At 51.9% G+C, this 22553-nt stretch overlaps 1 protein-coding gene and 2 non-coding genes across 4 annotated transcripts in view; all 3 read right to left on the bottom strand.

Moving 5' to 3' along the window:
* The window catches only part of TRPM2 (transient receptor potential cation channel subfamily M member 2), a 59759-nt gene that overhangs the window by 4151 nt on the left and 33055 nt on the right, over nt 1-22553 (bottom strand). The window contains exons 17-31 of one of the 2 annotated variants that reach the window (XM_006169461.3): nt 21723-21936; nt 21036-21154; nt 20270-20402; nt 19687-19858; nt 19252-19435; nt 16779-16960; nt 16385-16517; nt 12463-12550; nt 10488-10575; nt 9620-9777; nt 8869-8945; nt 8525-8626; nt 2809-2895; nt 1918-2023; nt 320-421 (exon numbers count right to left, since the gene is read on the bottom strand). In XM_006169461.3, the coding sequence (XP_006169523.1) occupies nt 320-421; nt 1918-2023; nt 2809-2895; nt 8525-8626; nt 8869-8945; nt 9620-9777; nt 10488-10575; nt 12463-12550; nt 16385-16517; nt 16779-16960; nt 19252-19435; nt 19687-19858; nt 20270-20402; nt 21036-21154; nt 21723-21936 (1945 nt within the window). Of the gene's footprint in view, nt 1-319; nt 422-1917; nt 2024-2808; nt 2896-8524; nt 8627-8868; nt 8946-9619; nt 9778-10487; nt 10576-12462; nt 12551-16384; nt 16518-16778; nt 16961-19251; nt 19436-19686; nt 19859-20269; nt 20403-21035; nt 21158-21722; nt 21937-22553 lie in introns of those variants that run through there. The other variant, XM_027768638.1, reaches the window with a different exon arrangement.
* LOC114006332 (Z6 small nucleolar RNA) lies at nt 378-452 on the bottom strand. Its single transcript, XR_003548066.1, has one exon. It is a non-coding gene; the product is annotated as a Z6 small nucleolar RNA (small nucleolar RNA).
* Nucleotides 1911-1964, bottom strand: LOC114006331 (Z6 small nucleolar RNA). Its single transcript, XR_003548065.1, has one exon. It is a non-coding gene; the product is annotated as a Z6 small nucleolar RNA (small nucleolar RNA).

The raw sequence follows: 22553 nt of genomic DNA, 5'->3' as shown, positions 1-22553 counted from the left end.
CTCTTTTTTTTTGGTGAGTTTTTGCCCCCTTTAGAAAAAACCCCTCCAAAAAAAAAAAAAAAAAGAATTGGAAACAAGAGAGGGAAGGCAAGGCAAGGTGCCCGACGCGCCTGCAGCTGTAGCTGTTTCTTGGTCCCAGTCCTTTCCCTGTCCCCCAGGAGCTCTGGGACGTGGGGGTGGGACCTCTGTCACCTGGCAGGGCCGAGTGGGACCGCTGTCACTGGTGGGGCCAGAGCAGGCCTCCTGAGCTGATACTGCCACCCCTATAACCAGCGGCTCAGGCCACACAGGTGGAAGCAGAGAGGCAAGACGGCCCTACCTCCATGCCCTGTCTCAGCAAGCTCTCAAAAGATGGCCAGCACTCTTGCCGGAGGATCTGCTTCAGCTTCCGGGGCAGCGTGTCCCCTGGCTCCCGGGAGCCCTGAGTAGAAACAGAGTGAAGTAGGTCAGTAAGAAGGCCAGGCCAGATCCCAGCCTCCCTGGGGCCATCTTCACTGGCCACCTGCCCGGGTGGCAGACAGCCAGGCGGGTGAGCATCTGGCAGCCAGTGTTGCTGTCTTGGATGCACTGACACGGCCCAGAACCCATCTCAGTCTCTGAGAGGCTGGCGGCCAAGCAGGGCTGTGTCACTGCGCGCCCTCTGGCGGCGCCTTCTCAGTGCTGTCCGCGGCCCCAGTGCCCCCCGCCCCCCTGCTGGTGCTGCAGCGCAGTTGCGCTCTCTGCGACTCCTGAGTGCCACCTGCCCCAGGACAGGGCTGCACTGCCCCTCCCATCCCCACTCACCTTTCCCACCCTTTTTGTCATTCAAAGACCCCTGAAATCCTTTTGGATTTCTTGGGAAGACTCCTCAGGCTTTGTCCCTTTGTCCATCCCAACTGAGGTGTCAGCACTGCCCCCCCTTGAGTGACCAGCCTGTAGCTGACAGGGAGGCCAGTCAGCAGGACCAGTCGGACTGTCCACAAGCATTGTGCCCCAAGGGACTAGTGTGTAGGGCAGGGAACCCACTGGGCAGGCCCCAGGCAGAAAAGCCTGAAGCCTGGCTCCCTCAGCTGGACGGCAGGGGCATGGCTGCAGGGGCCAGAGCTGCCCTGAGCAGCTGGGCCTTGGCCTAGAACCCGCGTTCTGGACTGCAGACCCTTGGCCGCACCACTGCCCGGTGCAGTAACAGCCCCCCAGCTGGGGCAACTGCTGGGCCATGGTCAGGGCTACAGGAACAGCTTCTTGCTGAGTTGGAGTAAAGCACGGGTTCACAAGAACGGGCAAAGGAGGCCCCTGCACAGGGCTGCCCCTATACACTACGCCACTGCTGGGCCTTAAGACTCAGTCCTTCTGGCAGGACCAGCCTCTTCTGAGCCCTGTAGCAAGGTGGGCATGGGGGTGCTGAGGGCAATTTGTAAATATGGGGGTCCAGAACCATTTGGATGGAAAGGCATCCCAACTGGACACCTCTCTCCCCACAAGGCCCTCTCTGCAGTCGGCCACCACCTGAGAACAACACTGTCCTGTCTTCAGGACTCAGCTCAGGGCCCAGGTGATGAGGCAGGTTCTGCCTGAGATGCCTGTGGGGAGCCACCCCTGCCCCCAAAGTCCTGAATTCTGAAACAGGACTCTGTTCAGCCTCAGAGGTGACCCCAGCCTAAGCCCTGTGCCTGAGACACCGTGCTCAATTAGTGTTTATGCAGCCAAGAAAATCTGAACCTGTTTCACAGTTGCAAAAGAAGGAAATGAAGGAAGCACTTTTTCTAAAAAGCAAGTTCCAGCATTAACTGTTACTCAGAATCACAGAGAAGCTAGAATGGTCCGACCCTGTGACTGCGAGTGGCCAGTGCTCACTCAGTGGGTGGATGGACAGGTGGGCAGATGGCCAAGTGGATGACCGCAAGCAGTGGGGGTCACGGCTGGCTCACAGTGGCTTACCCCTGGCAGGGCCCAGTGCTCTGACAGAGGGTGCTTCATCACCAACACTTCCAGCATCTTCTTTATGCTCTCCCTGCAGATGGCTCCGTCCTGATTCCGCCTCCACCTGCAGAAGGAACCGCTCACACCTCTGCAGAGGCTCTGGCCACCCTCCATCCCCTGAACACGCAGTGGTCAGGGGCCGGCCCTGATGGTGAAAAGGGCTGGGGCAGGGTGGTGTCAGGCCCACTTCTGGCTGAACCCTATCCTCTTTCATTGTTTTAAGTTTATTTATGTTATCCATTATAGATAATGCATGCACACACAAGGGGCGGGGGGTGAACAGAAACAGAGAAAAAGAAGTGCCCTGACAGAGTCTTGTCAAATTTTTCTTTCCCCGATCCTCCAGCTCCTCAGGATCTGGGCACATGCACCAGCACCTGGCATAGTTCAAGCCAGCCCAGGGATCTGAACCCACAGATAGCCATGTGGCTTCAGCACTGCCCTTAAGTTTGCTACAGGCTGAGCTGCCAGGCTGAGCCCAGCCTTCTTTGTAAGGGTCTAATCCCCAGGGATGGAGCTGAGACAATGTGGGGAGAGTGTCTCTCCCCACTTCCATAAACTGTTGGGAGATCTAGAAAGGGCACAACCATCTGGGAGAAGTTTTTGGTTTTTGTTTGTTTGTTTGTTTGTTTGTTTGTTTTTTAATCAAAAACCTTAAAGAATCACCCGGCCTTGGACCCAGCTTTTCAACTTTGTACTCTTTGGGAAGGCGGCTGTGAGCCCAGGGCAGTGCATTGGTGCCAAGAACGGCCTAGGCGAGGCCCTGGCAGCTTCCTCCAGGACAGAGCTGGTCTGCACTGGGCTCAGAAGGTGCCAGTCAGCACAGGCAGTGACAAGAGTGGTACTCACCGTGTGACCACTGGGTGCAGTACGTGGTTGGGTCCAAAGTAGCTGAGGATCCCTCGGCCACGGAGTCCTGTGCGGCCCATGGGGTTCCTGGGGTGAAGAGGGGTCAGTCAGCCCATGGCTCACTGCTGGGAGAAGTGGGATGGGGCAGGGCAGGCAACTGAAGGGATAGTGGGCAAGGGGGACTGGCTCCCACCTGGGCTTGCCCTGGCCCAGGAAGGAGGGTCCCTCAGAGAGCTCCAAGGAGTGCGGCTGGGGGTTTTGGGTGGGAGTCTTCTTGAGAGCAAAAGTCTGGCCCCACTGCAGGCCAGTAAGGTGCTCCGATGGCTGTCCTCTCCCTGGACGGGGCTGCCCTGTTTGGGTTCAGAGACCTGGACACGGGAGAGCTGCCTCCACCCTGGCGGCCTGGTGGGGGGACTGTAGAGGGGGGTCAGGGTCAGACTTCCAGAGACCTTGCCCCCAGTGGCTATGGCCACAGATGATGGGTCCCCATGCTTGGAGCCAATTTGGAGGGGCCAGGACACACAGACACACATGTTTGTTCTGTCCCGAGCACAGGGCACCAACCGTGGCTGACAGAGGCAGCAAAGCGCTTCCCTATCACACGCCAGAGCCCATTCAGAATGACAAGTTCCAGCAGTAGGTAGGTTTACATACATCCACCATGAAACAGGAGGAAGAAATACACTGGCATATCCTGCAGTGGCTGTGGCTCCACATTTCACAGGACACCCCCAGCCTGCCCGTTCCGTTCTGGGACAGCCATCCCCCAGGATTGCAGCCCACAGCCGCCCCTGCTGGCCTCCCTCCTGTGTTCTCAACCCCATGGCCCACCTGTGAGCTCCCCCTCTCTTTGATCTCACTCAAGGCAAACCCACCTGTGGGTCCAGTTCATCTCCTCTGAGTAGGGTCCCTCACCTGCCTCAACTCTGCCTACTCCCAAAACTCTCCCAGCCCTGGAACCCCAGTCAAGGCCCAGACCTGCTCACCTCCACCCCACCTAGCCCACTGGCCTCTGCATCTCTCCCTCCCTCTGACCATCTCTGTCCTGGTACCAACCCCTCTCCCCACCTCACCCCCTAACCAGCCCGAGAATGGGGTCAGGCTTCACACCCCCAACTCTCACATACCCAGCCTTCACATTGCTTGGGCTTCTCAGCATTTGACACAGTCTGTCATCCCTCTGGCATCTGAGCCACCCCAGACACACCTCCTGGACACGGCCCACTGCTTCCTTCTCTGTGTCTCCCCTTCCCCTCTTTGGCCTCCACACTCACCTCCCTTCTCGAACCACTTCCAGGCTCTGTGCCAGCTGCCACCTGGAGATAGCTGAGCTCAGAGATAACACTAGCCCCTCCACCTTCCCAGATTCAAGTCAGTTCCCACTGTCCCTGCATCCCCATGGACCTCTCGACCTCAACCCTGTCCCCTTCTCTCTGTTTGCAGCAGAGCAGCCACTTGCTCCTGTTCCAGCGTCAGTGGCCCCAAGTGCAGGTCACCCCATGCCTCAGACCCCACCCAGAGGGGTTCTTAAAGGCCTGCCGGCTCCTCCATTAAATTATATGCCCACCCTGCCCGTGCCAGGACCAAAACAAACACTGTCAACACCGTCTCTTAAAGCTCTGAGTTGGCCAGGGAATGAGGGCTTTTGATGGAGGAGACATCAGCCTTCCACCTCTCCACGCAGGTGTGTATGTCCCACAGCCTCTCTACTTGCAGCAGCTGACCCCACACCTGTGTCTTCAGCGATCCCCACTGCACCCTGACCCCAGCCTTAACCTCACCTCTCATCTCCTTGCCACTTGCAAACAGCTCCTGCACACCAGATTTACAGACCCGAGTAACAGAGCAATGATCCCCCACCTGCAAGGTCATCACATCTTCATTCAAAGCTCCGGAAACAGTGGGGGTGGTAGAGAGGGGGCTTGGATGTAACAGAGCAGAGGCTTCTCTGACCTCAGCTCAAGCTGTAGAGAGAGGGACTGGTGCAGCCCAACCTTGGGTCTGAGAGAGGAAAGGACAAGGACAGAGGCCTAGCCACTTGTCCCCAATATCATGGGTGGGTCCATGAGAAGGAGGTGGGCAAAGGGGTGGGTTTGTTTAAAGACTACCAACAGCAGCGATGTGAGAGGGAGGGGAGCTGGAGGACTACAAGTGCTGGGGCCACAGGCCCTTTTCTGGAGTGAGGTCCTTGAGAGGCCCTGGGGTGGAGAGTGTCCCCAAGTTCATGTCCTTCACAGAATCTCAGAATGTGACCTTATTTAGAAATAGTGTCTTTATAGGTGTAATTAAGATGTAAGTGTTCTTACAGGTGTAATTAGGGGTAAGTTAAGATGAGGCCACAATGGAATAGGTTGGCCCTAACTCCATACAGTTGATAACCTTGCGAGAAGAAAAGCACACAGACACACCTGCAGGGAGGCTATGTGAGGTGGAGGCAGGGATCAGGACGATGTGTCCACCAGCAAGACGTCACCACAGAAAGGTGCAGGAGGTGAGGAAGACTCTCTCCTGGAAACTCCACGGCCCTGTGACCTTGATCCCAGACATCTGGCCCGGACAAAAATGTGGGTAGTCACTCCATAGCAGAGTGTGTCAGCATGTGTGAGAGACTTGAAAACTTCAATGTTTGCAAACTTCCTATCAGTCACTGTTGCGAAGAGGCTGGGCTTCTGCATCTCTCAGGGGAGAGATGGTCAGTGGAGATTCGGGGCAGGGGGCAATCGACTTTTTCAGTCAGTTTCAATAGATGTGATGTTGCTCACACTGATGAAAATGCAATAAATCCAGAAGGCAGTGATGGGGACCAGCAGTTAGTGTAATGGCTATGTCGCTGGACTCCTACATAGTCGACCGCGGTTTGCGTCCCGGATCCGGTGGCTTAAACTCACACCGGGCACGTGTGCGTGCATGCCCAAGATCCCAAGAGGAGAATGGAGGAGAAGGGATTGCGGTGTGGCCATCCCCCCTGGGGGGTGATTTCTCGCTTTCTGTCTCTGTCTCTCTCTCTCTCATGCGCCCTATAGTAAAAACCTCTTTTTAAAAAAGTCCAGAAGGCAGTGATGAAGAACAGCCTAAAAATTGAAGCACATGTTTCTAAATAATGTGAAAGCTAAAATAAAGACCATAATGAATTTATAAAGTAAAAAGGAAAGCCCTATACATTAGAATGGAAGGGATAACATCCTTCCAGGTGTTAGAGAAAAACTGAGCATCTTAGGTAAACTTATTAGACACCAGGAAAATTGGATAGAAAGTAGTTCTAGCATGCAAATCAGGAGCAATCTTAGAAGGGAAGGTTAGCAACAAAAGCAAAATTTGATCTAAAAAATTAAAAAAAAAAAAAGATGGCCAGCTAATCCAAAACCTAGTTGCTTGAAAAGATAAAATTAACCTGTAGCAGGAATAATCAAAGATGAGACCAGAAGGTGACATGCTTACAGTACTAGACTCCCATATGGCCAACTGAGCAATTCAAGTCCCAGACCTGGTGGCTTGGAATTCAATGTGTGTGTGTGTGTATGTGTGTGTGTGTGTGTGTGTGTGTGTGTGTGTGTGCGTGCATACCCCAAATCCCAAGAGAATGGAGGAGAAAGGATTGTGGTGTGATCATACCCCTAGGGTGATTTCTCACTCCGTCTCTCTGGCAAGCACATGAATCCTATAGCAAAAAATCTCTCTCTCCCTCTCTCTCAAAAAAAAAAAAATCAAGGAAAACAAAAGAAGAGGAACATGTAATAAATATTAATGTTCAGAACAGGAAATTACTGTGATGTATTTAAATGACAAATTATTAAAAGTCATAAAAGAGAATACTATGGATACCTGTGACTTTTGAGAAGTGAAGCAGAATGGATAATTTTATAGAAAAAAATTACAATTATCAAAGAGACCCTAGAAGGAAATCTGGTTCTGAACATCACTAAGTAAAATAGACAAAAAGTCACTAGTTAAGGGCCAGCAGGTGGTGTGGTGGTTAAGGTGGCTGAACTCCCACATGGCCGACTACAGTTTGAGTCCCAGACCTCGCAACCTGAAAATCACGCTGGGCGTGTGCATGTGCATGCTCAAAATTCCAAGAGGAGAATGGAGGTAAAGGGATTGTGGGTGACCATTCCCGCTAGGGGGTGACTTCTCACTTTCCCTCTCACTCTCTCTTTGTCTTTCTCCAACGAGCACATGTGCCCTAAGGCAAAAATCTTCAACCAAAAAGAAAAAAAAAAAAAGGCACCAACTAAACAGATGCGCTAGGAGTGACTGTCTCACAGGTATGGGCAAACTTTCAGGGAACAGATAATAATCTCTACCTCATTCAGATAGTTCCAAAAAAAAGAAAAGAGGGAAAGTTCCCCAGCCTATCTCATGCAATGGGCATAACCTCAGACAAAACCAGATAAAGAGAGTGCAAGGAAACATAAATGATAGACAAATCCAACTTTTGAACACAGACTTTTAAAACTCCTAAATAAAAACAGTAGGTGAACTCCAACAGTATGTAAATGTAACAGCATTCCTGTCCTAGGAATGCAAGGATGGCTCAATACCAAAGACACTATGGATATAATTCTCATGTTAATTTGCCAAATATCATGCAACTATCCCTACTTATGGCAGAAAAAAACATTAAAAAACTATCAACAAATGTGCAAGATAAAGACTTGTGGGGGAATGGCAAAAGAATCACACCTCTGAGGGAAATGATGACAGGACAGCTCACTTTCCACACAAAATCACAAAGTCAAATTGTAAACCTCCCCACATCTTATGCAGGCAACCTCCGTCTGTATTAAAGATTCAAATGAAAAAGTGTAATTTTAAAAGTTATCAGAAAATGGTAGGGGGATACATCCATGATTTCACAGAGAGAATATAAAAACAATTCATAAGTAAACTATGCAAGTGTATTACTTAGATAAAAATCCCTTTCTGCTTATAAGTCCATGTGGCCACTGAGTCCTGCTGAGTCCTTCCTGAGACACCTACCATTTCCCTGACCACTCATGAAATCCAACACTTGAGCCTCATCAACCCCCACACAACCAGGCATGCCCTCCTAAATACTGCCAGTCTCATCCCACATGCCCCCCGCCATCACCAGGCCACACCAGGCTGAAGCCTTCCCTTTGCCCCATCATAGTCTCTGTTCTCATGTCTTACTGTCTCCTACCACTTCCACAACCTCTGATTCCAGGAAGAGTGACCTTCTCCCCTTGTCCCAGTCTTTTCCATTCTGCAAAAGACTCACCACCCACCCCCTGCCTCTCCCTTCAGACCCTCTCAACTCCCCCAGACACCCACATGCCATAGCCTGTCCCTCTGGACTCAAATACTTCCTCCTGCCAGCCCCCCACACAGCACCATTAGTGACCCAGGGCAGAGAAAGTATCTTTCCTCCTGAACCGCCATCTGGCAGACAGCAGGTATCCGGGTTCACCAGACATCTTTTCTTTACAGGAAATGGGGCAGAGTGACAGTCCTAACCACCCTGGGAGCAGGAACTGGCACCCACCCCTCTGAGGTCATTGCTCTCACACGGCAAAGGAACAGCACTCCAGGAGCTGGGCCAGGGCACCATGGGTCCCAAGTGAGCATACTAAGGAAACACGGTCGCTGGGTTTTCTTTGGTGGTTGTTTGCTTTTACCAGGAAACTATGTTTGCTAGGAGAGGACATCTGCCCCCAAAGCCACCCAGACCCAGCTGTCAGAGGGTGGCACTCACAGCGGGAGTCCGGCACACACTGCGTAGGTGCCGTGGAAGCTCTGGCGGTCTGTGGGACCGTCCACTGCGTTGTAGGTGATCTTGGACAGTGGTTCTTGATTGCTGGGGGCAAAGCACAAGATGTGCCCATGAGAGGCAGTAGAGCAGACCAAGACACCCGAGGATGTGAGTCAGCCAGCAGCCCCTCCCAGAAACCCAGCCAGGGTGACACCCAGCTGCAGAAGCCATCCTGCCCAGGCCCTGGAGGAGAGGAAGGAAGTGAACCCTCACCAGGCCCGCCCTTCCTGGGGTTCTTGAGGGCCCTTATGTAGGACCCCGGTCCTAGGAGAACTGTACACACTCACTCTCCCACAGGGTCGACGATGGCCAAATCCCTCCTCTCAGCTGTGTAGAAGGGTGGGTCGTAGATGGGGAACTCCGTCTGCAGCAGAAGGGGCAATTCCTCCTCAGACACATGCAAACTGGGCCCATGCCCAGGAGGAGTTGGTGTCACTGCTCAGCCGCAGGGTATAAACTGCAGTGCACGTGCCCAGCTCCAAGCCAGGGGCCCTGAGACCTCCCCGCACCCAGGACAAGTTGGGGCCAGGACTGGTGGCCTAGAGCTAAGCTGGACTCTAAAGGCAAGAAGTCCCTTATGAAGCAGAGGACAGGAGAAAGAAATAGAAGCAGCAGTCTGGAATGTTCCTGAAGGCCAGAGGGAAGGGGCCACTCTCCCCAGTGCCCTTCCCATCTGTCTCTGCATGTCTTTTCCATGCTTGATTTTCAGAAAGGGACAGTGGCCTCTCACTGAGGACAGTAGAGTGTAGGGTTTTTTTTTAGGGAAGGGGGCATAAACTGGGGTGACGGGCCAGGAAAGCAGGGCAGGTGACAGACTCTGAGCTCTGTGTGGGTCAGAAGCTCATCAGTTCCTCCAGCACCTCTAGCTGTGTGGCTCACAGGACTTGACCTCTGTCTGCCTCCGTTTTCTGATCTGTCAGAGGAGGGCCACCAGATCTGATCCTGTGGGATCACCACCATCCACATAGGAGAGTTGAGGGCAGAGCCACTTTCCTCTCCTTCTCATGGGTGGGTACACTGGCTAAGACAGCCACTCACCTCCCAGGGCACCTTCTCGTTGGGCACAGGGAAGCGGGTGATGGGACAGTTGGGGTAGAGAAGGTGCCGGGCATTCACATGGTAGCTGTCTCCTGGTTCCTCCACCTTCTTCCTGCTGCCCAGCTCAGCACCCTGCTCCTCAGAAGCCTTGTGGGATGCTGGGAACAGCACACAGAGCAATCACAGGCCCCACACCAGCCCATGTGCTTGACCCACAAGCAGGGGTGGTCCCCAAACATCTGGGCTGCTTCTACCTCTCAAGCCCAAATGGTCAGACAAGTTGAATTCCAGCCCAGAGCACCTCCCCAGGGTGGAGGTTGGAGGTCTCTAGCGCTGGGAGCGGCAACAGGGGTCAGGGCAACAGCCTGGCCTCTGTGCAGCTGCAGCCGGAGGGTAAGTCACTGCCGAGCTCACAGGCTCTTACAAAGGCCTGGCTGGTCAGTGAGGGACAGAGCACTCTTTAGGGCCAACAACATCCAAGGAAGATTACTCATGCCCATTTCTTAACCAGCTGCAAACTTGGGAAAACGGATTGTGCTTTCTGTCCCTTGGCCACCATGACAGACCTCAGCTATCTTCCAGAGTGGCCCACCCATTCCTCTCCCCCGCCACCCCAACAGCTACCTAGTGGTTTGACATGTGGGAGGAGCTCAGGGGACAGCAGCCCAGCCTCCCCTTTGGAAATCCAGCCTTCTGGTCAATCCAGGGAATAGGCTGAGCTGGTACCTGCATCAAACATCGGGCTAAGGTCCCAGGGAGCTGGCTTGCAGAGGTGGGTACAGCCAAGGCTGCCTCTCCTCCTGAGCAGCCCCAGATTCCAAACACAGAGGCCAGTGGAGAGCAGCTGCTGGCAGGGCTGCACACTCACCTGGCATGGGGACTCCTGCCTCTGGGCCAAATCCCCCATTCCTCAGGGTCCTGATGATCCAGTGCAGCGCTGAGGCCGTCTGGGCCACCTGGAAGGCAGAGAGATGCCCTCAGTGCCTGTGGCCTGCACAGCCCTCCTGCACCCTTCCTGTCCTCTGCCTGCCCCAGCATCTAATCAGGCAGTTGGCTCAGGACCCTCACTCCCAGCAGGAGCCCACCCTTGCCCCAGAACCCTGTGCCCTTAGAGGGTAAAAATGAATCGGTCTCCAGGCAGCTAGCAAGTCAGCTGGGACTCCGAGGCTACCCTGCTTCCTCAGGACCGCTGACAGCATCACCTTCTGAGACACAAAGTCCTTCCAGACTGAACCCACCAGAGGTGAGAGAGCCAACCTGAAGCCCCAGTGAGGCAGATCTGTACCTCAGAGGGTGGTGTCAAAGGAAAAGGCTTTTCTAGGCTCTCACTGGGCCACAGCAGACACTACGGGTTATTAGTGACTAACACAGCCCTGAGTGCTGTCCCTATACCAGAGTGTCAGCACAGCAGGGACTGCAGAGAGAAGGTGGCCTAGGCAGACCCTGGAGATGCGGCAGGTAGGGCTGGCAGATGGTGACACCCCACCAGCCTAGGGCCCAGTCCCACCTGCATATCTAGCCCAGAAGCACTATCCCCCGTGTGAAGGACAGCCAGAGACTCGGGGGCTCTGTGCTGGCTGCCTAGGCTATTAGAGCTGGTGGGCAGTGCTGGTAGGGTGGGTAAAAGCTAAGGATGCTTGTTGGATGGGGAGATGGTTTAGGACCCCCTTGATGGTAAGGATAAGAACCTGGTCCAGGGCTCCAATCCTCTGTGAGAACCGCAGAGCTGCCCCACTAATCCCATCTTCAGCAATGTCAGTCCCCTGCCTGCAGCCTCCTTGCAAGGACCCTTGCTGCTGGGAGCACCCCTCTACCTAGATCCCCCTGCCTGTGACACTACCCCACCTTCCTCCGATCCTTGCTTCAGACACATTTCTCACTCTGCATCTTCCCTCCTAGACCAGAAATTCCCGAGGGCCTCATCCCAGAGCAGGAGTGGAAAAGACACAACCACAGGGCTTGGTGACCCCAAACACCCACATCACCTGAAACCTGAGGGCATGGCCCTTTGCGGGAATGAGGCCTTTAAGGATTTAATTAGGTAAGGGGGTCAGACTGAATCAGGGGCCAGTTCAATGGCCAGCATCCTGCAAAGGCAGAGAGGATACAGAGACACAAGGGAGAAGGCCATGGGGAACAGAGCCTGGAGTGATGGTCAAAAGCCAAAAATCACCTGGAGTGACCAGGAGCTGTGAGAGGCAGAGGATCCTCCCAGAGCCTTCCAAAGGGGCCTTGCCCTGACACCTGGGCTTGGACCTGTGGCCTCTGGACCAGAAGAACAAATGGTTGTGTTAGCTGCTTAGCCTGGGACTATTTGTCATGGCAGCTCCCAGGACATGTACACCCACCCAGCAGACCAACCAAGCTCTAGCTGGGCCTCACCCCCATGACAGAATCCTCTCCACACTGGCACACTGGTACGCTGGCATGCTGGCCACTACATGTGTACATAACAGACCCCAAATACAAAGCTCCAAGACTGCCGTCCAGTTTAGTCAGCTGTGCACGTGCTCCCTGTGGTCACTGCATCTCAGCCCATGGCCCATGTGCACCTTCAAAACCACCTTCACCTAGTCCTTAAGCCTCCCTCCCTCTCTAGCTTAGCCTCAGAGAGCAGCCAGGGCCATTTTCAAGTCTCTCCCCTCAGTGTCACGACTCTCTGCTAGGTTTAGGGCACAGAGTCCTATGACAGACAGCACAGACTCAGACAGCCTCCTAGAAGGCCTAGATGGGATCGAACAGTTTGTTCCCTCAGACCTCCCAGGAGCTCAGTTCCCAAAGGTGAGTGCCCCACAGCACCTACAGGCTAGAGCCCACAGACGGAGGCCTGACTTTAAACCCACCTGCTCCTCCAGGGAGGCCAATCTCTGCTCCATGGAGACTGACCTCTTCAGACGGTCCAGGTCCAGCAGGTCTACCATGGTATCCACCCTGAAAGAGGACACAACTAAGCCCAGTGTAGGCCATGCTACCCACTGGGCAAGAGCTTTCATGTGAGCCATCTGGCTCTTGGTTTGAGAACATTTTCAATATATGCTTCTGCTGTTGATTAAATTCCCTCATTCCGAAAGAGAAGATTAGCAAATGCAAGACCTAGGCTTACAGGGTCATGGCAACTGGAGGACACTGGGAAGGGATGCCGGTGATCAAAAAGCACATATCTGAGCCTATTCACCAAGACAGGCTATTGGGCAAGCTGTGTGGAAATCTAAGGCACAAACCATAGAGCTTCTTCTGGGCACAGCTGGGTTTGGTTTGTGGGCATGGGGGAGCAGTGTTGTTATTTGGGGAATGTTTGGTTTTGTCTTATTTTACTACATGAGAATCCATCCAACCTTGGCCTGCTATGTCATACTTAAAATAATTCCATGGCCATCACAGGTTCAGAGTTCTTGTCTGATTTGCCCAATGTCTCTTACTTCTTTCCACCTGTAGTGCCATCTGCACATGATACTCTTCAGAAATGAAGTGGGCAATCATGTGAGTAACCAATAAAGGTTACTGATGATGTGACTGGCTTTAAAGAGTTATCAAAGGAAATAGAAGAAAATTATTTTATTAAGAACCTAGGAGTTTACTTTTGGCTATACTATGTATTGCTTAATCCCACCAAAGCCATGAAACTGCCCTACTTTGATTTTCCTTGTGAGTGTGCTAGGGCCATTACTAGAGCATCTTTGAACCCCATGATTCAAGCACTGTGAGATGTAGGAACTGTCCAGATTTATAGGCAGAGTTTGGCAGAGACCCCCAAACCTCCAGCCCTCTTCTGTAGGTGAGGTTTCTTGATGGGGCTCAGCTCAGTTGTGATGCTGTGAGTCATGGATCCATGGATCACCACACCCACAGCACCTCTCTGGGCCTTAGATTCCTCACCAGACCCATAGAGGGAAGGAGATTAGGGGAAGCTGTGTAAGGGCTTGTGCTTGTGCTCACTTCCTGTTGTGCTGTTTTTTTAAGACTGTGTCGATTTCATGAAGCACACCAATTTTTGTCTATAAAAAGGAAGAATTGACATTTTAAAAATATGAAATCTTCCACTCCATGAATATGGTATATCCCTTTCTTTATTTAGGTCTTCTTTAATAAGTTTCCTTATAATTTTATAATTTTCTCTTTTTTAAGGTTTTTGCTATAGGGCGCATGTGCTCACCAGAAGGACAGAGACATAAAGCAAGAAATCACCCCCCAGGGAGGATGGCCACACTACAATCCCTTCTTCTTCATTGTCCTCTTGGGATCTTGGGCACGCATGCAAACATGCCTGGCGTGAGTTTAAGTCACCGGGTCCAGGACTTGAACTGCGGTCAACTAGATGGGAGTCCAGTGACATAGCCATTCACCAACTGCTGGTCCCATGTAATTTTTTTTTTAAAGGTGTCATTCATTTATAATTAATTATATTATTTCTTTATGGTTAATGTTTGATGATATTATAAATTATTTCATTTTAGAACTTTATTTTATAGATATTTTCATGTTGTATACAAGTTAAATTGATGTTTGCTGAGGTTTAGATTTAGAAATATTGCTAAATAGGGATGTTAATTCTAATAAATTTATAATGTATTCATTTGGATTTTCTTCAAAATTTAATTTTCTAAGAATGAAGACAATTTGCTTTTTTCTTTGTAATGTACTTTTTCCTATTGCAATTTTGGACTGTCTGGGTCCTTTGTAATTATAATGAATAGAAATACAGGATATCTATATCCTCAGTCTCGAAAGAATGCTTTTATGATGAATAATTTTTTTGTATTTTTTTGTTTTTGTTTCTTTAATACATATCCTTTATTCCAAAAAAGACCATATGTATAGATAGATAGACTATATAGATATAGATATAGATACAGATATAGATATAGATATAGATATAGATATAGATATAGATAGATCTATATATAAAGAGAGAAATATATGAGAAATGGTAATGATGCTAATATCTGCTGGCCCCCTCATTGACATACATTGTATAATATATACATATATATGTATATACATATATATATGTATATACATATATATATATGTATATATATATATCAATAACTAGGATATAAGAGCAGAACATGAGAGCTGAGTGGGCCTGAAGGCCACTGGCCCAGCCTCCTGCCATTCTGCCAGTCCAGGAACCAGAAGCAGCTCAGAGATACACAGTATTTACTGGGTCTCCATAAGGAACCTGGCCTGCTCCATGTTCCAGGATACTGTAGGAAACATGTGGGACTCTAACCTTACCCACCTGGAGATCACATCCACATGGAGAGGGCAGGTGGCATCAACTCAACCCACCAAAAAACCCAGCAACCAATAGCAAACCCACCAACTAGCCCAGCAACACACCCACCCACCAACCAACTCACTAACAAATTTATCAACCAACCAGTAAACCCACCAACAAACCCATCAACCAACCAACATTTGGATTTTGAAAAGGCAAGGTATGGGGACAGAGTGGGTAGAGGGCAAGGGAAGTCCTCCCATGCGATGACACCTGCATGAAGCAAGACTACAAGTTCTGCCTCTACCTAGGAGAGGACTGACCTAAGCAGAGGGTATGCAAGGGCACAACTGGATGTCTTTGTGCTGAAACTAAAGCAAACAGGGACCCAAATCTGGCTCACCTAGCATGGGAGCTAGAAGGGACTTTGAACATCCATTAGCTAGTTTGTTGAGATCCTCATCATTGTCAACATCATCATCATTACCTCATTATCACCATCGTTACCACACCAGTAATCATCATCACTGTTATCACCACCATTAGTTCCTTCTCCATCATCACCATCATCACCACTGTTCATCGGCAAGAGTGACACTAAAAGCCACACTTGCAAGGACCCATGCCAGCAGAGTGCTGGTTATGGTGCAAGCATAACATGTGCTCCATGCTTTACAGGCGTGGTTCCACTGCATTCTGGACACAGCTCCAGGTGATGGATACTACCACCATCTCTGTCTGACAGATGAGGCAAAAGAGGTGTGAAAGGCATGGGTACATGCACATCTGTAAGAAGGGAGCCACTCAGCCTGGTCTGGAGCCCACAGGGTTGGCCACTCCCTGGCAGCTCCAGGACACTCCTCTCCATGGCTTGTAGGAACTTCTGTGCTGCCACAACCAGGGCACTGTGTCCCCTTCCTCTTCCACCTCTCCTCATCTGATGAGGAGCCTGGGAACTCTCAGTGAGACATATGCTGACACAGGGCCAGCTTAGGCCAGGCTCTTCCCTCTGTCTGCTGTGGGCACTCAGGCCCACAGGTGCCCAGCAGAGCTGAGCAGCCAAGTGTGAAGAGAAGGGAGCAGAAGGATCTTTCCTGTTCTCTGATCTTGTACCCTAGAAAGAAGCAGGGTTGGAGGGATTGACAGGAGATGGTGCTGAGTGTGACTTGAACCCAGGGCTGGGCTGCTAACCTTGCAGCAAGAGTGTCGCCAACAAGCTACAGGGTAAACCACCCCTAACGATTCTGAGCTCCAGATACGAACATCCTCCTAGGCCTCAACACAAGCCTCTTGTAGGCTGATCTGCCCTCCTCAGCCCAACAAGGCTTCCTCTCACAGCCTCTGACCCTCCTGTGCACCCAGGGACCTCACAGGGCCACAGATCAGCTGTTGGGCACAGGAGCAGGCACCTAGGGAACTGCAGGCTCCATGGACACAGGGTTCTCCCTCCCTAGTGGGTTATGTGATGATGGTACCTGTAGAACTGCAGGGGCGGGGCCCAGAAGTCTCCCCTCCAACCCCGAGGAGCACCTAGGCCCCCGTACTTATTGCTGATGTCTTGAATCTTCTGCTCCGGCCTCTGTTTTTGTTGGGATTGCTGGGTCTGCAGGTAGTTCTCTTTCAAGTAGATCTCCCAGGACAGAAGGACTGCCTCCTCATTCTTCTCAAGCTTGTTCTCTGTGGGGTCAGGGACTTCCCATGAGGAGGACACCTGAGGCCCTGACCACCTGGGCCCTATGGGATGATCCTGGTCCTGAGCAGCAGGAGGAGCCCTCGTGCCACCCCCAGGGCTGTGTCCCCAGTGCTTGCTCAAGGCCCACAGGAGAGGAATGGCCTAAGAGGTCAGCATGCCTGCCCGAACATCCAGGATTCCAGGAGCTGCTACACTCACTCTGAGAACTGGGAGTGGTTCTGGGGCCAGGATACGGGCCAGCTTACTGAGCTGCTGGTGCCGCTTGGCTGGGACCTTCAGGATCACCCTCTTAACAAAGAGCTGCAGGTGGCTGAGGAGGATGAGAGGGGGTGGTGCAGGTGGCCGGCCATGGTACTCCTCGATCAGGTCGTGGCGCTGGAACTTCCAGATCTGGTCTGTGTGCTCTTGGACCTGCTGGAACGTGTAGCTGGCAGGGAGGCAGGAGCAACAGCATGGTCAGGGCACAGACCCCACCTCGTTGCCGAGTACTGGTGCTCCATGGACTACAGGAGCACACCACACACACACACACCTGATGGTTAGACCAGCAAGCTGCAGGGTTCTGAGCTTCCTGGCAGTCAAGGAGGGAATAAAAGAGGGTCTGGGCCATAACCCCAAAAGACATGATCTAGAACACCATAATCCCAAATGACAAAATCTGAAAAATCAAAATCCCTAATGTCTAAGATCCCTAAACATCAAATCCCCAAAATGTAATTCTGAAAAATAAAAAAAAGTTTTTCAGAGAGATTTTTGCTTGTGCTCACTGGAGAGACAGAGAAAGATAGAGAGACAGAAAGCAAAAAATCACCCTCTAGGGGGTATGGCCATGCTGCAATCCCTTCTCCTCCATTCTCCTCTTGGGATTCTGGGCATGCATGCATGCGTGCCTGGTGTGAATTTCAAGTCACTGGGTCCAAGACTTAAACCATAATCAGCCATATGGGAGTCCAATGATGTAGCCATTATGCCATCTGCTAATCCTTGACAAAAATAATTTGAAATTCTCTAAAAGACATTTATTGATGGGGCCAGGAGGTGGTGCAGCAGTTAAGGCACTGGACTCTTACATGGCCAACTGTGGTTTGAGTCCTGGATCTGGTGGCTTGAAAAATCACTCTGGGCACATGAGCTTGCATGCCTAAAAGCCCAAGGAGAGAATAGAGGAAAAGGGATTGCTGTGTGGCTGGCCATCCCCACTATGGGGGAGGTTTTGCACTTTCCCTTTCTTTCTCTGTCTCTGGTGAGTGCACGTGCTCTATGGCAAAAACCTAAAAACAAATAAAAATCAGAAGACAAAAAATACACACTTACTGATATTTTAAAAAGGGCATTAATGGGACCAGCAGGTGGAATAGCGGTTAAGGTCCTAGACTCCCACATGGCCAACTGCAGTTCAAATCTCAGACCTGGCGATATGAAACTCATGTCAGGCACATACATGTGCATGCCCAAAATCCCAGGAGGAAAACAGAGGAGAAGGGATCACAGCATGGCCAACCCTCTGAGGAAGTGATTTCTCACTTTCCCTCTCGTCTCTGTTTCTCTTCTCTCTGCTGAGCTCCTTAGGCAAAAACCTAAAAAAATTTTTTTTAAGCATTTATTTGAGAAACATAAAAACATGATAGAACACATCATAGGCCACTTTAAACAATGAAACAGGCAATGATAACATAGATATTTTTGCAAGCATAAATGCTCAGGTATACTAACAACAGTCTCACATCTATTACAGTTAGGAACAGACCAGCTATATTCCGAAAGACATAGTTCCAGAGTAAAATGTGTAAACGATGTCACAGTGGCTGGTAATTAAGCATACCAGCTTTATAGCTGCAGTCTTCTGAAACACCGTGATAGATGACCTAAGTCTTTTGACAAGATGGATTGAAAACTGCAATGGGTCACCACCACCACAAAAGCAGATGTACAGAAAGGACATCTCTCTGCTTACTGAGGACGTTTCAATCTTACTACCACCACGCGCAGGGCTCCCCGCAAAGGCAATACGGAGATGATGCAGTTTCTTGGAGTCAGAGTTGCAAAGAAAGTGCCTAAAACAAATTAGCGCTCCCTAAAGTCTACACATTCACAGCTTCAGTGTCGGAATACCCTGACCTTCCATATTTCAATGCTATGGATTTGAAACTTTTGTGATTATGATTTTTTGGATTTTAGATATGAAGGATTTTAGAATTTTGAACTTAAGGCATTTTAGACCTTAGGACTTTTAGACTTTGGATTTTAGGAATTTTGATCTTTTAGGACTTTAACATTCGGGATTATGACGTTCAAGATTTCATCCTTGGGGATTTTGAGTGGTAGTACCCAGGTAGAGCAGAGAGCACGTGCAGAAACAATGCTGCCTCGATGCTAACATGCTGGGTGTGAACGGGGCAGGGAAGAGCGAGGCTTGGAGGCGTAGCCTGCACCCACCCCCACCCCCCCCCCCACCAGCAGAATGGCCCCTTGGGGGAGCAGGACATGTGGATGTATGGTGCCACAGGTTCCCTGGTAGCAGTGACACGGACCTATCAGCACACTGGCTCAAGAGAAGCAGCAGTGGTAGAGGCTGGCTGCCCACGGTCCAGCAGGGCGTCACCAAGGTCATCTGCACCGCCTGCTGAGACCCTGGGAGCACAGCGGGAGTGACGCAGGGCCCTGGAAAGCTGCACATGCCCCGTGCACCAGCCCGCACCGGCCCACGCTGGCACTCACTTGAACATGGCGATGAGCAGGTTGAGCAGCAGGATGTTGGTGAAGAGCAGGTAGAGGCACAGCAGGATGACCGTCAGCCACTCGGGGAAGGCCGGCGCCTGCTGCGTCGCGTCTACCTCAGGACACTTGGGTTTGTAGGGGTCTGTACCATTGGGGCTGCACTGGTCCAGGCTGAAGTTCACGCCTGGCATCAGGAGGAGGGTGGGTCACCAGGCCATCCCATCATCCTCGGAGATCCCCTCAGGCCTGAATGCCTACATGACAGGGTGACTGTAGCTGTCAGCTCGGGGCCAGACAAGGCCCAAAAGGCATCTGTCTACAGTGAGCATCCTCTGCAGGCAGGCAGTGTGGTTGCCGGGGAAAGAAGCAGGCTTCCCCCTTCCCTGTCTCCCTCCTGTATCCTGGCATCACCCCTCAGACACCCCAAGCTCCTACCGTCAATGTAGGCTGGGATCTGCCCAAAGATGGTGAGGTAGGAGTGATACACGGCCCCTCGGAAGATCCAGTCCACTCGGCTCTCGTTGTGGATGAGGATGGCCTGCTTGGCCACCCCGAAGGACACCACCCACACCGCCAGCAGGAAGAGGAAGAAGAAGACGTCTTTCATCTGCAGAGACAGAGGCACCTCCAGCTGTACTCTCTTCTGCCCTGGTACTGCCACGCTCAGCAACAGCGGGAGAAGCCACAGGTGCTACACTATAGTTTTACAGAGTGCACAAACACCTTTGTGCTAGGCACCCTAAAATACAGGAGGGGCAGAACTGCTCTGACCCAAAGAAGAACATGCTTATACCTTAATCAGAGATAAGGAATGAACTGTGGAGATCAGAGGAGAAAATCAGGGAAGGCTTCCTGGGAGAGGTGGCATACAGACAAAGACACAAAAAGGGTGCTCCAGGTATGGGATCCCAAGAGGCAAAGCAGGGACTCTAGAACCTCTGGGTTGCTTCCTTGTAATGGTATGCCTCCCCTTTGCTGTCATGGGCTACAACCTAGATGGGGCCCCTTGTCCCCTTACCATTCTCTTCACGATGATTATCTTGGGCCCCAGAGTCTTACTGACGGTAAAAATGTGCATTAGCCGCAGGCAGAACATGATGAAATCCAGAGAGAGGATGACACGCCCGGGGTACAGTGTGGCTGGGATGAGCCTGGCAGCCCAGGGCACAAACAGAGACACCTCTTCAGCTCTCTGCCACCAGGCAGCCCCGGCGGCTCCCAGAGCCTGGCCCCAGCCCCACATTTCACCTGCCCCTGCCAGGTGCAGCCCCAGAGGCAAAGTACTCTGGTGGACCCCAGACCCCAGCTGTTAAGAGGTGGGTGTGAAGTTAATTGGCAAGGCCTTTGGCTTTTCTTCAGAAAGGCTCAGCCTTGAGCAGAGTAGCCAGTTCCGTAGGGACATCCTGGGAAACAAGGTCCCTTTGGCCTCATGGAGAAAGGGGCCATGGCCTCCCATTACATGAGTCCTTAGTGGGCAGTGAAGTGACCCAGGCACTACAGGAGGGAGGAGGAGGAGAAAGTGGCAGGCTCCTCTCCGGGACCATGATGGTCCCAGGATCGCTCTTGCCAGTTGCCTGCACCAGGACATCCATCTGAGGTTTACAGGGCACTGTCCTCTTCTTGTGATCCCAAGGGCAGGCAGGGTAGCTGTCATCACAGCTTCCACTGACACATGACAAATGGGTCCAGAGAAGAACCAGCTCCCAACCCCTGAGCTCATGTATCCTTTAGGGGCGGGACATGGGGTGCCACGTGGGAGGAAGCAGGGGGTCCTGGCCACTAACCTGCAGGTCAGTCCTGCTATAAAGAGCAAGATAGCAGCAACATCCAGTTTGTTCCAGAAGTCACCAAAGTACGTGGACGCCCTCTTCATCAGGCCATACTCATCGGGATCATAGAAGAGCTACTGGGAACATGGTGGGTGGGGCTTAGAGGTGTCACCATCATCATGACTGTGCACCAGCATACAAAAATGCCTGTTCCCTTGTGAAGAGGACTCAGTTGCCTAGGGTGTCGGTAGGGGACCAAATCCTTCACCACTTAAGTCCCCAGAAGACCCTGCATGGTAGCAAAGTGTGTGTGTATGTGTGTGTGTACGCACACTTGCACAAGCATGCACTGTGTGTTGAAGATCCTTTGCTTACTGCCAGGCTGGCTGCCCTTGGGCATGGATCTTTGTTCTGAATAGAACCACACCTGCTTTCTGAAGCAGCCCAAGAGGAAAGTAAGCCTCAAAGAGACCCTTGGGCCTGTTGGCCTTCCTGGGAAGTCCCCACGGCCTCCCCTGAAATGTGCCCCAGACCCACAGTTGTGTGAGTAGGTAAGGTACCCTGGCGGGACTGACCAGGTCCATCCCTGGATGTCATGCACACACAGACAGACACAGAGCAAGGGGCATGGCCCTTTGTTCCGAGACAGTCACCCAGCTCAGAACCAGGCCCCAACCCAGGGCAGGCAGGTTAGGTGTGTACCTGCCGTGTCTCCTCGCACACCAGGGAGAAGAGCCATAGGTAAATGGCACACTCGCTCCAGGAGGGCGTGGGCTGGAAGTCCACCATGAGCACGTAGGCGAAGAGGCAGAGGAAGGAGAAGTAGGACAGGATGTTCAGGTGGAAGATGACCACTGGGGCGTTGAAGAAGGCACAAATGCGGGCCAGGCCACACATAGCCTGCAGCCTCTTGTCCCTGCAGCACAGCACAAACGCGTGGCAGTGATCACCAGTGCTGTAACAGGAGGCAGTGGGGCCCTAACAGCCAGCAGGACCTCAGCCAGTCTGGGATCCCTCACCACCCCTGAGACAGATGCCATTCAGAGGGCCTAGTGTCACACAGCTCTGTAGGAGAAGTCAACCCCACGTAGCCTGTGTCCGTCCAGCCCTACACACACAAGAGGAGCTGCTGGACATATCAGCTCAGCAAAGCAAGGACCCGAAAGATGGTGCTCTGATATCCTGCCCCCAGCTGTGGACTGTACAGCTCCAATCTGGGACACAACCTGGCTTTGAGTCCAGCCTGGGGTCAGGCTACACCTGCATGCTCCTGGCACTGATGGATGCTCAGCCTCAGCTGCTCTCCTATAATGGGGACACCTCTCCTTGCCATCTTTCATGAGGGTCAGCTGACCAGGGCCGCAGAGCCTTCTCCACACAGCTCTGAGCACAGGCTCGCTGGCCTGGAGCAGAGCAGCTCTGTCCTGGGTGTGGCTCCGCTGCCCTCGGAGAGTGCTGGAAAGTAACTACTGCTGTAGGGCACCTGGGACGCTCCATCCTGCTCAGGTTTCCCTCCAGGATAACTCATGGACT

Source organism: Tupaia chinensis, unplaced genomic scaffold (assembly GCF_000334495.1).
Source record: "Tupaia chinensis unplaced genomic scaffold, TupChi_1.0 Scaffold147038_1, whole genome shotgun sequence".
Taxonomy (NCBI): domain Eukaryota; kingdom Metazoa; phylum Chordata; class Mammalia; order Scandentia; family Tupaiidae; genus Tupaia; species Tupaia belangeri.
This window is presented reverse-complemented; position numbering and strand designations above follow the sequence as displayed.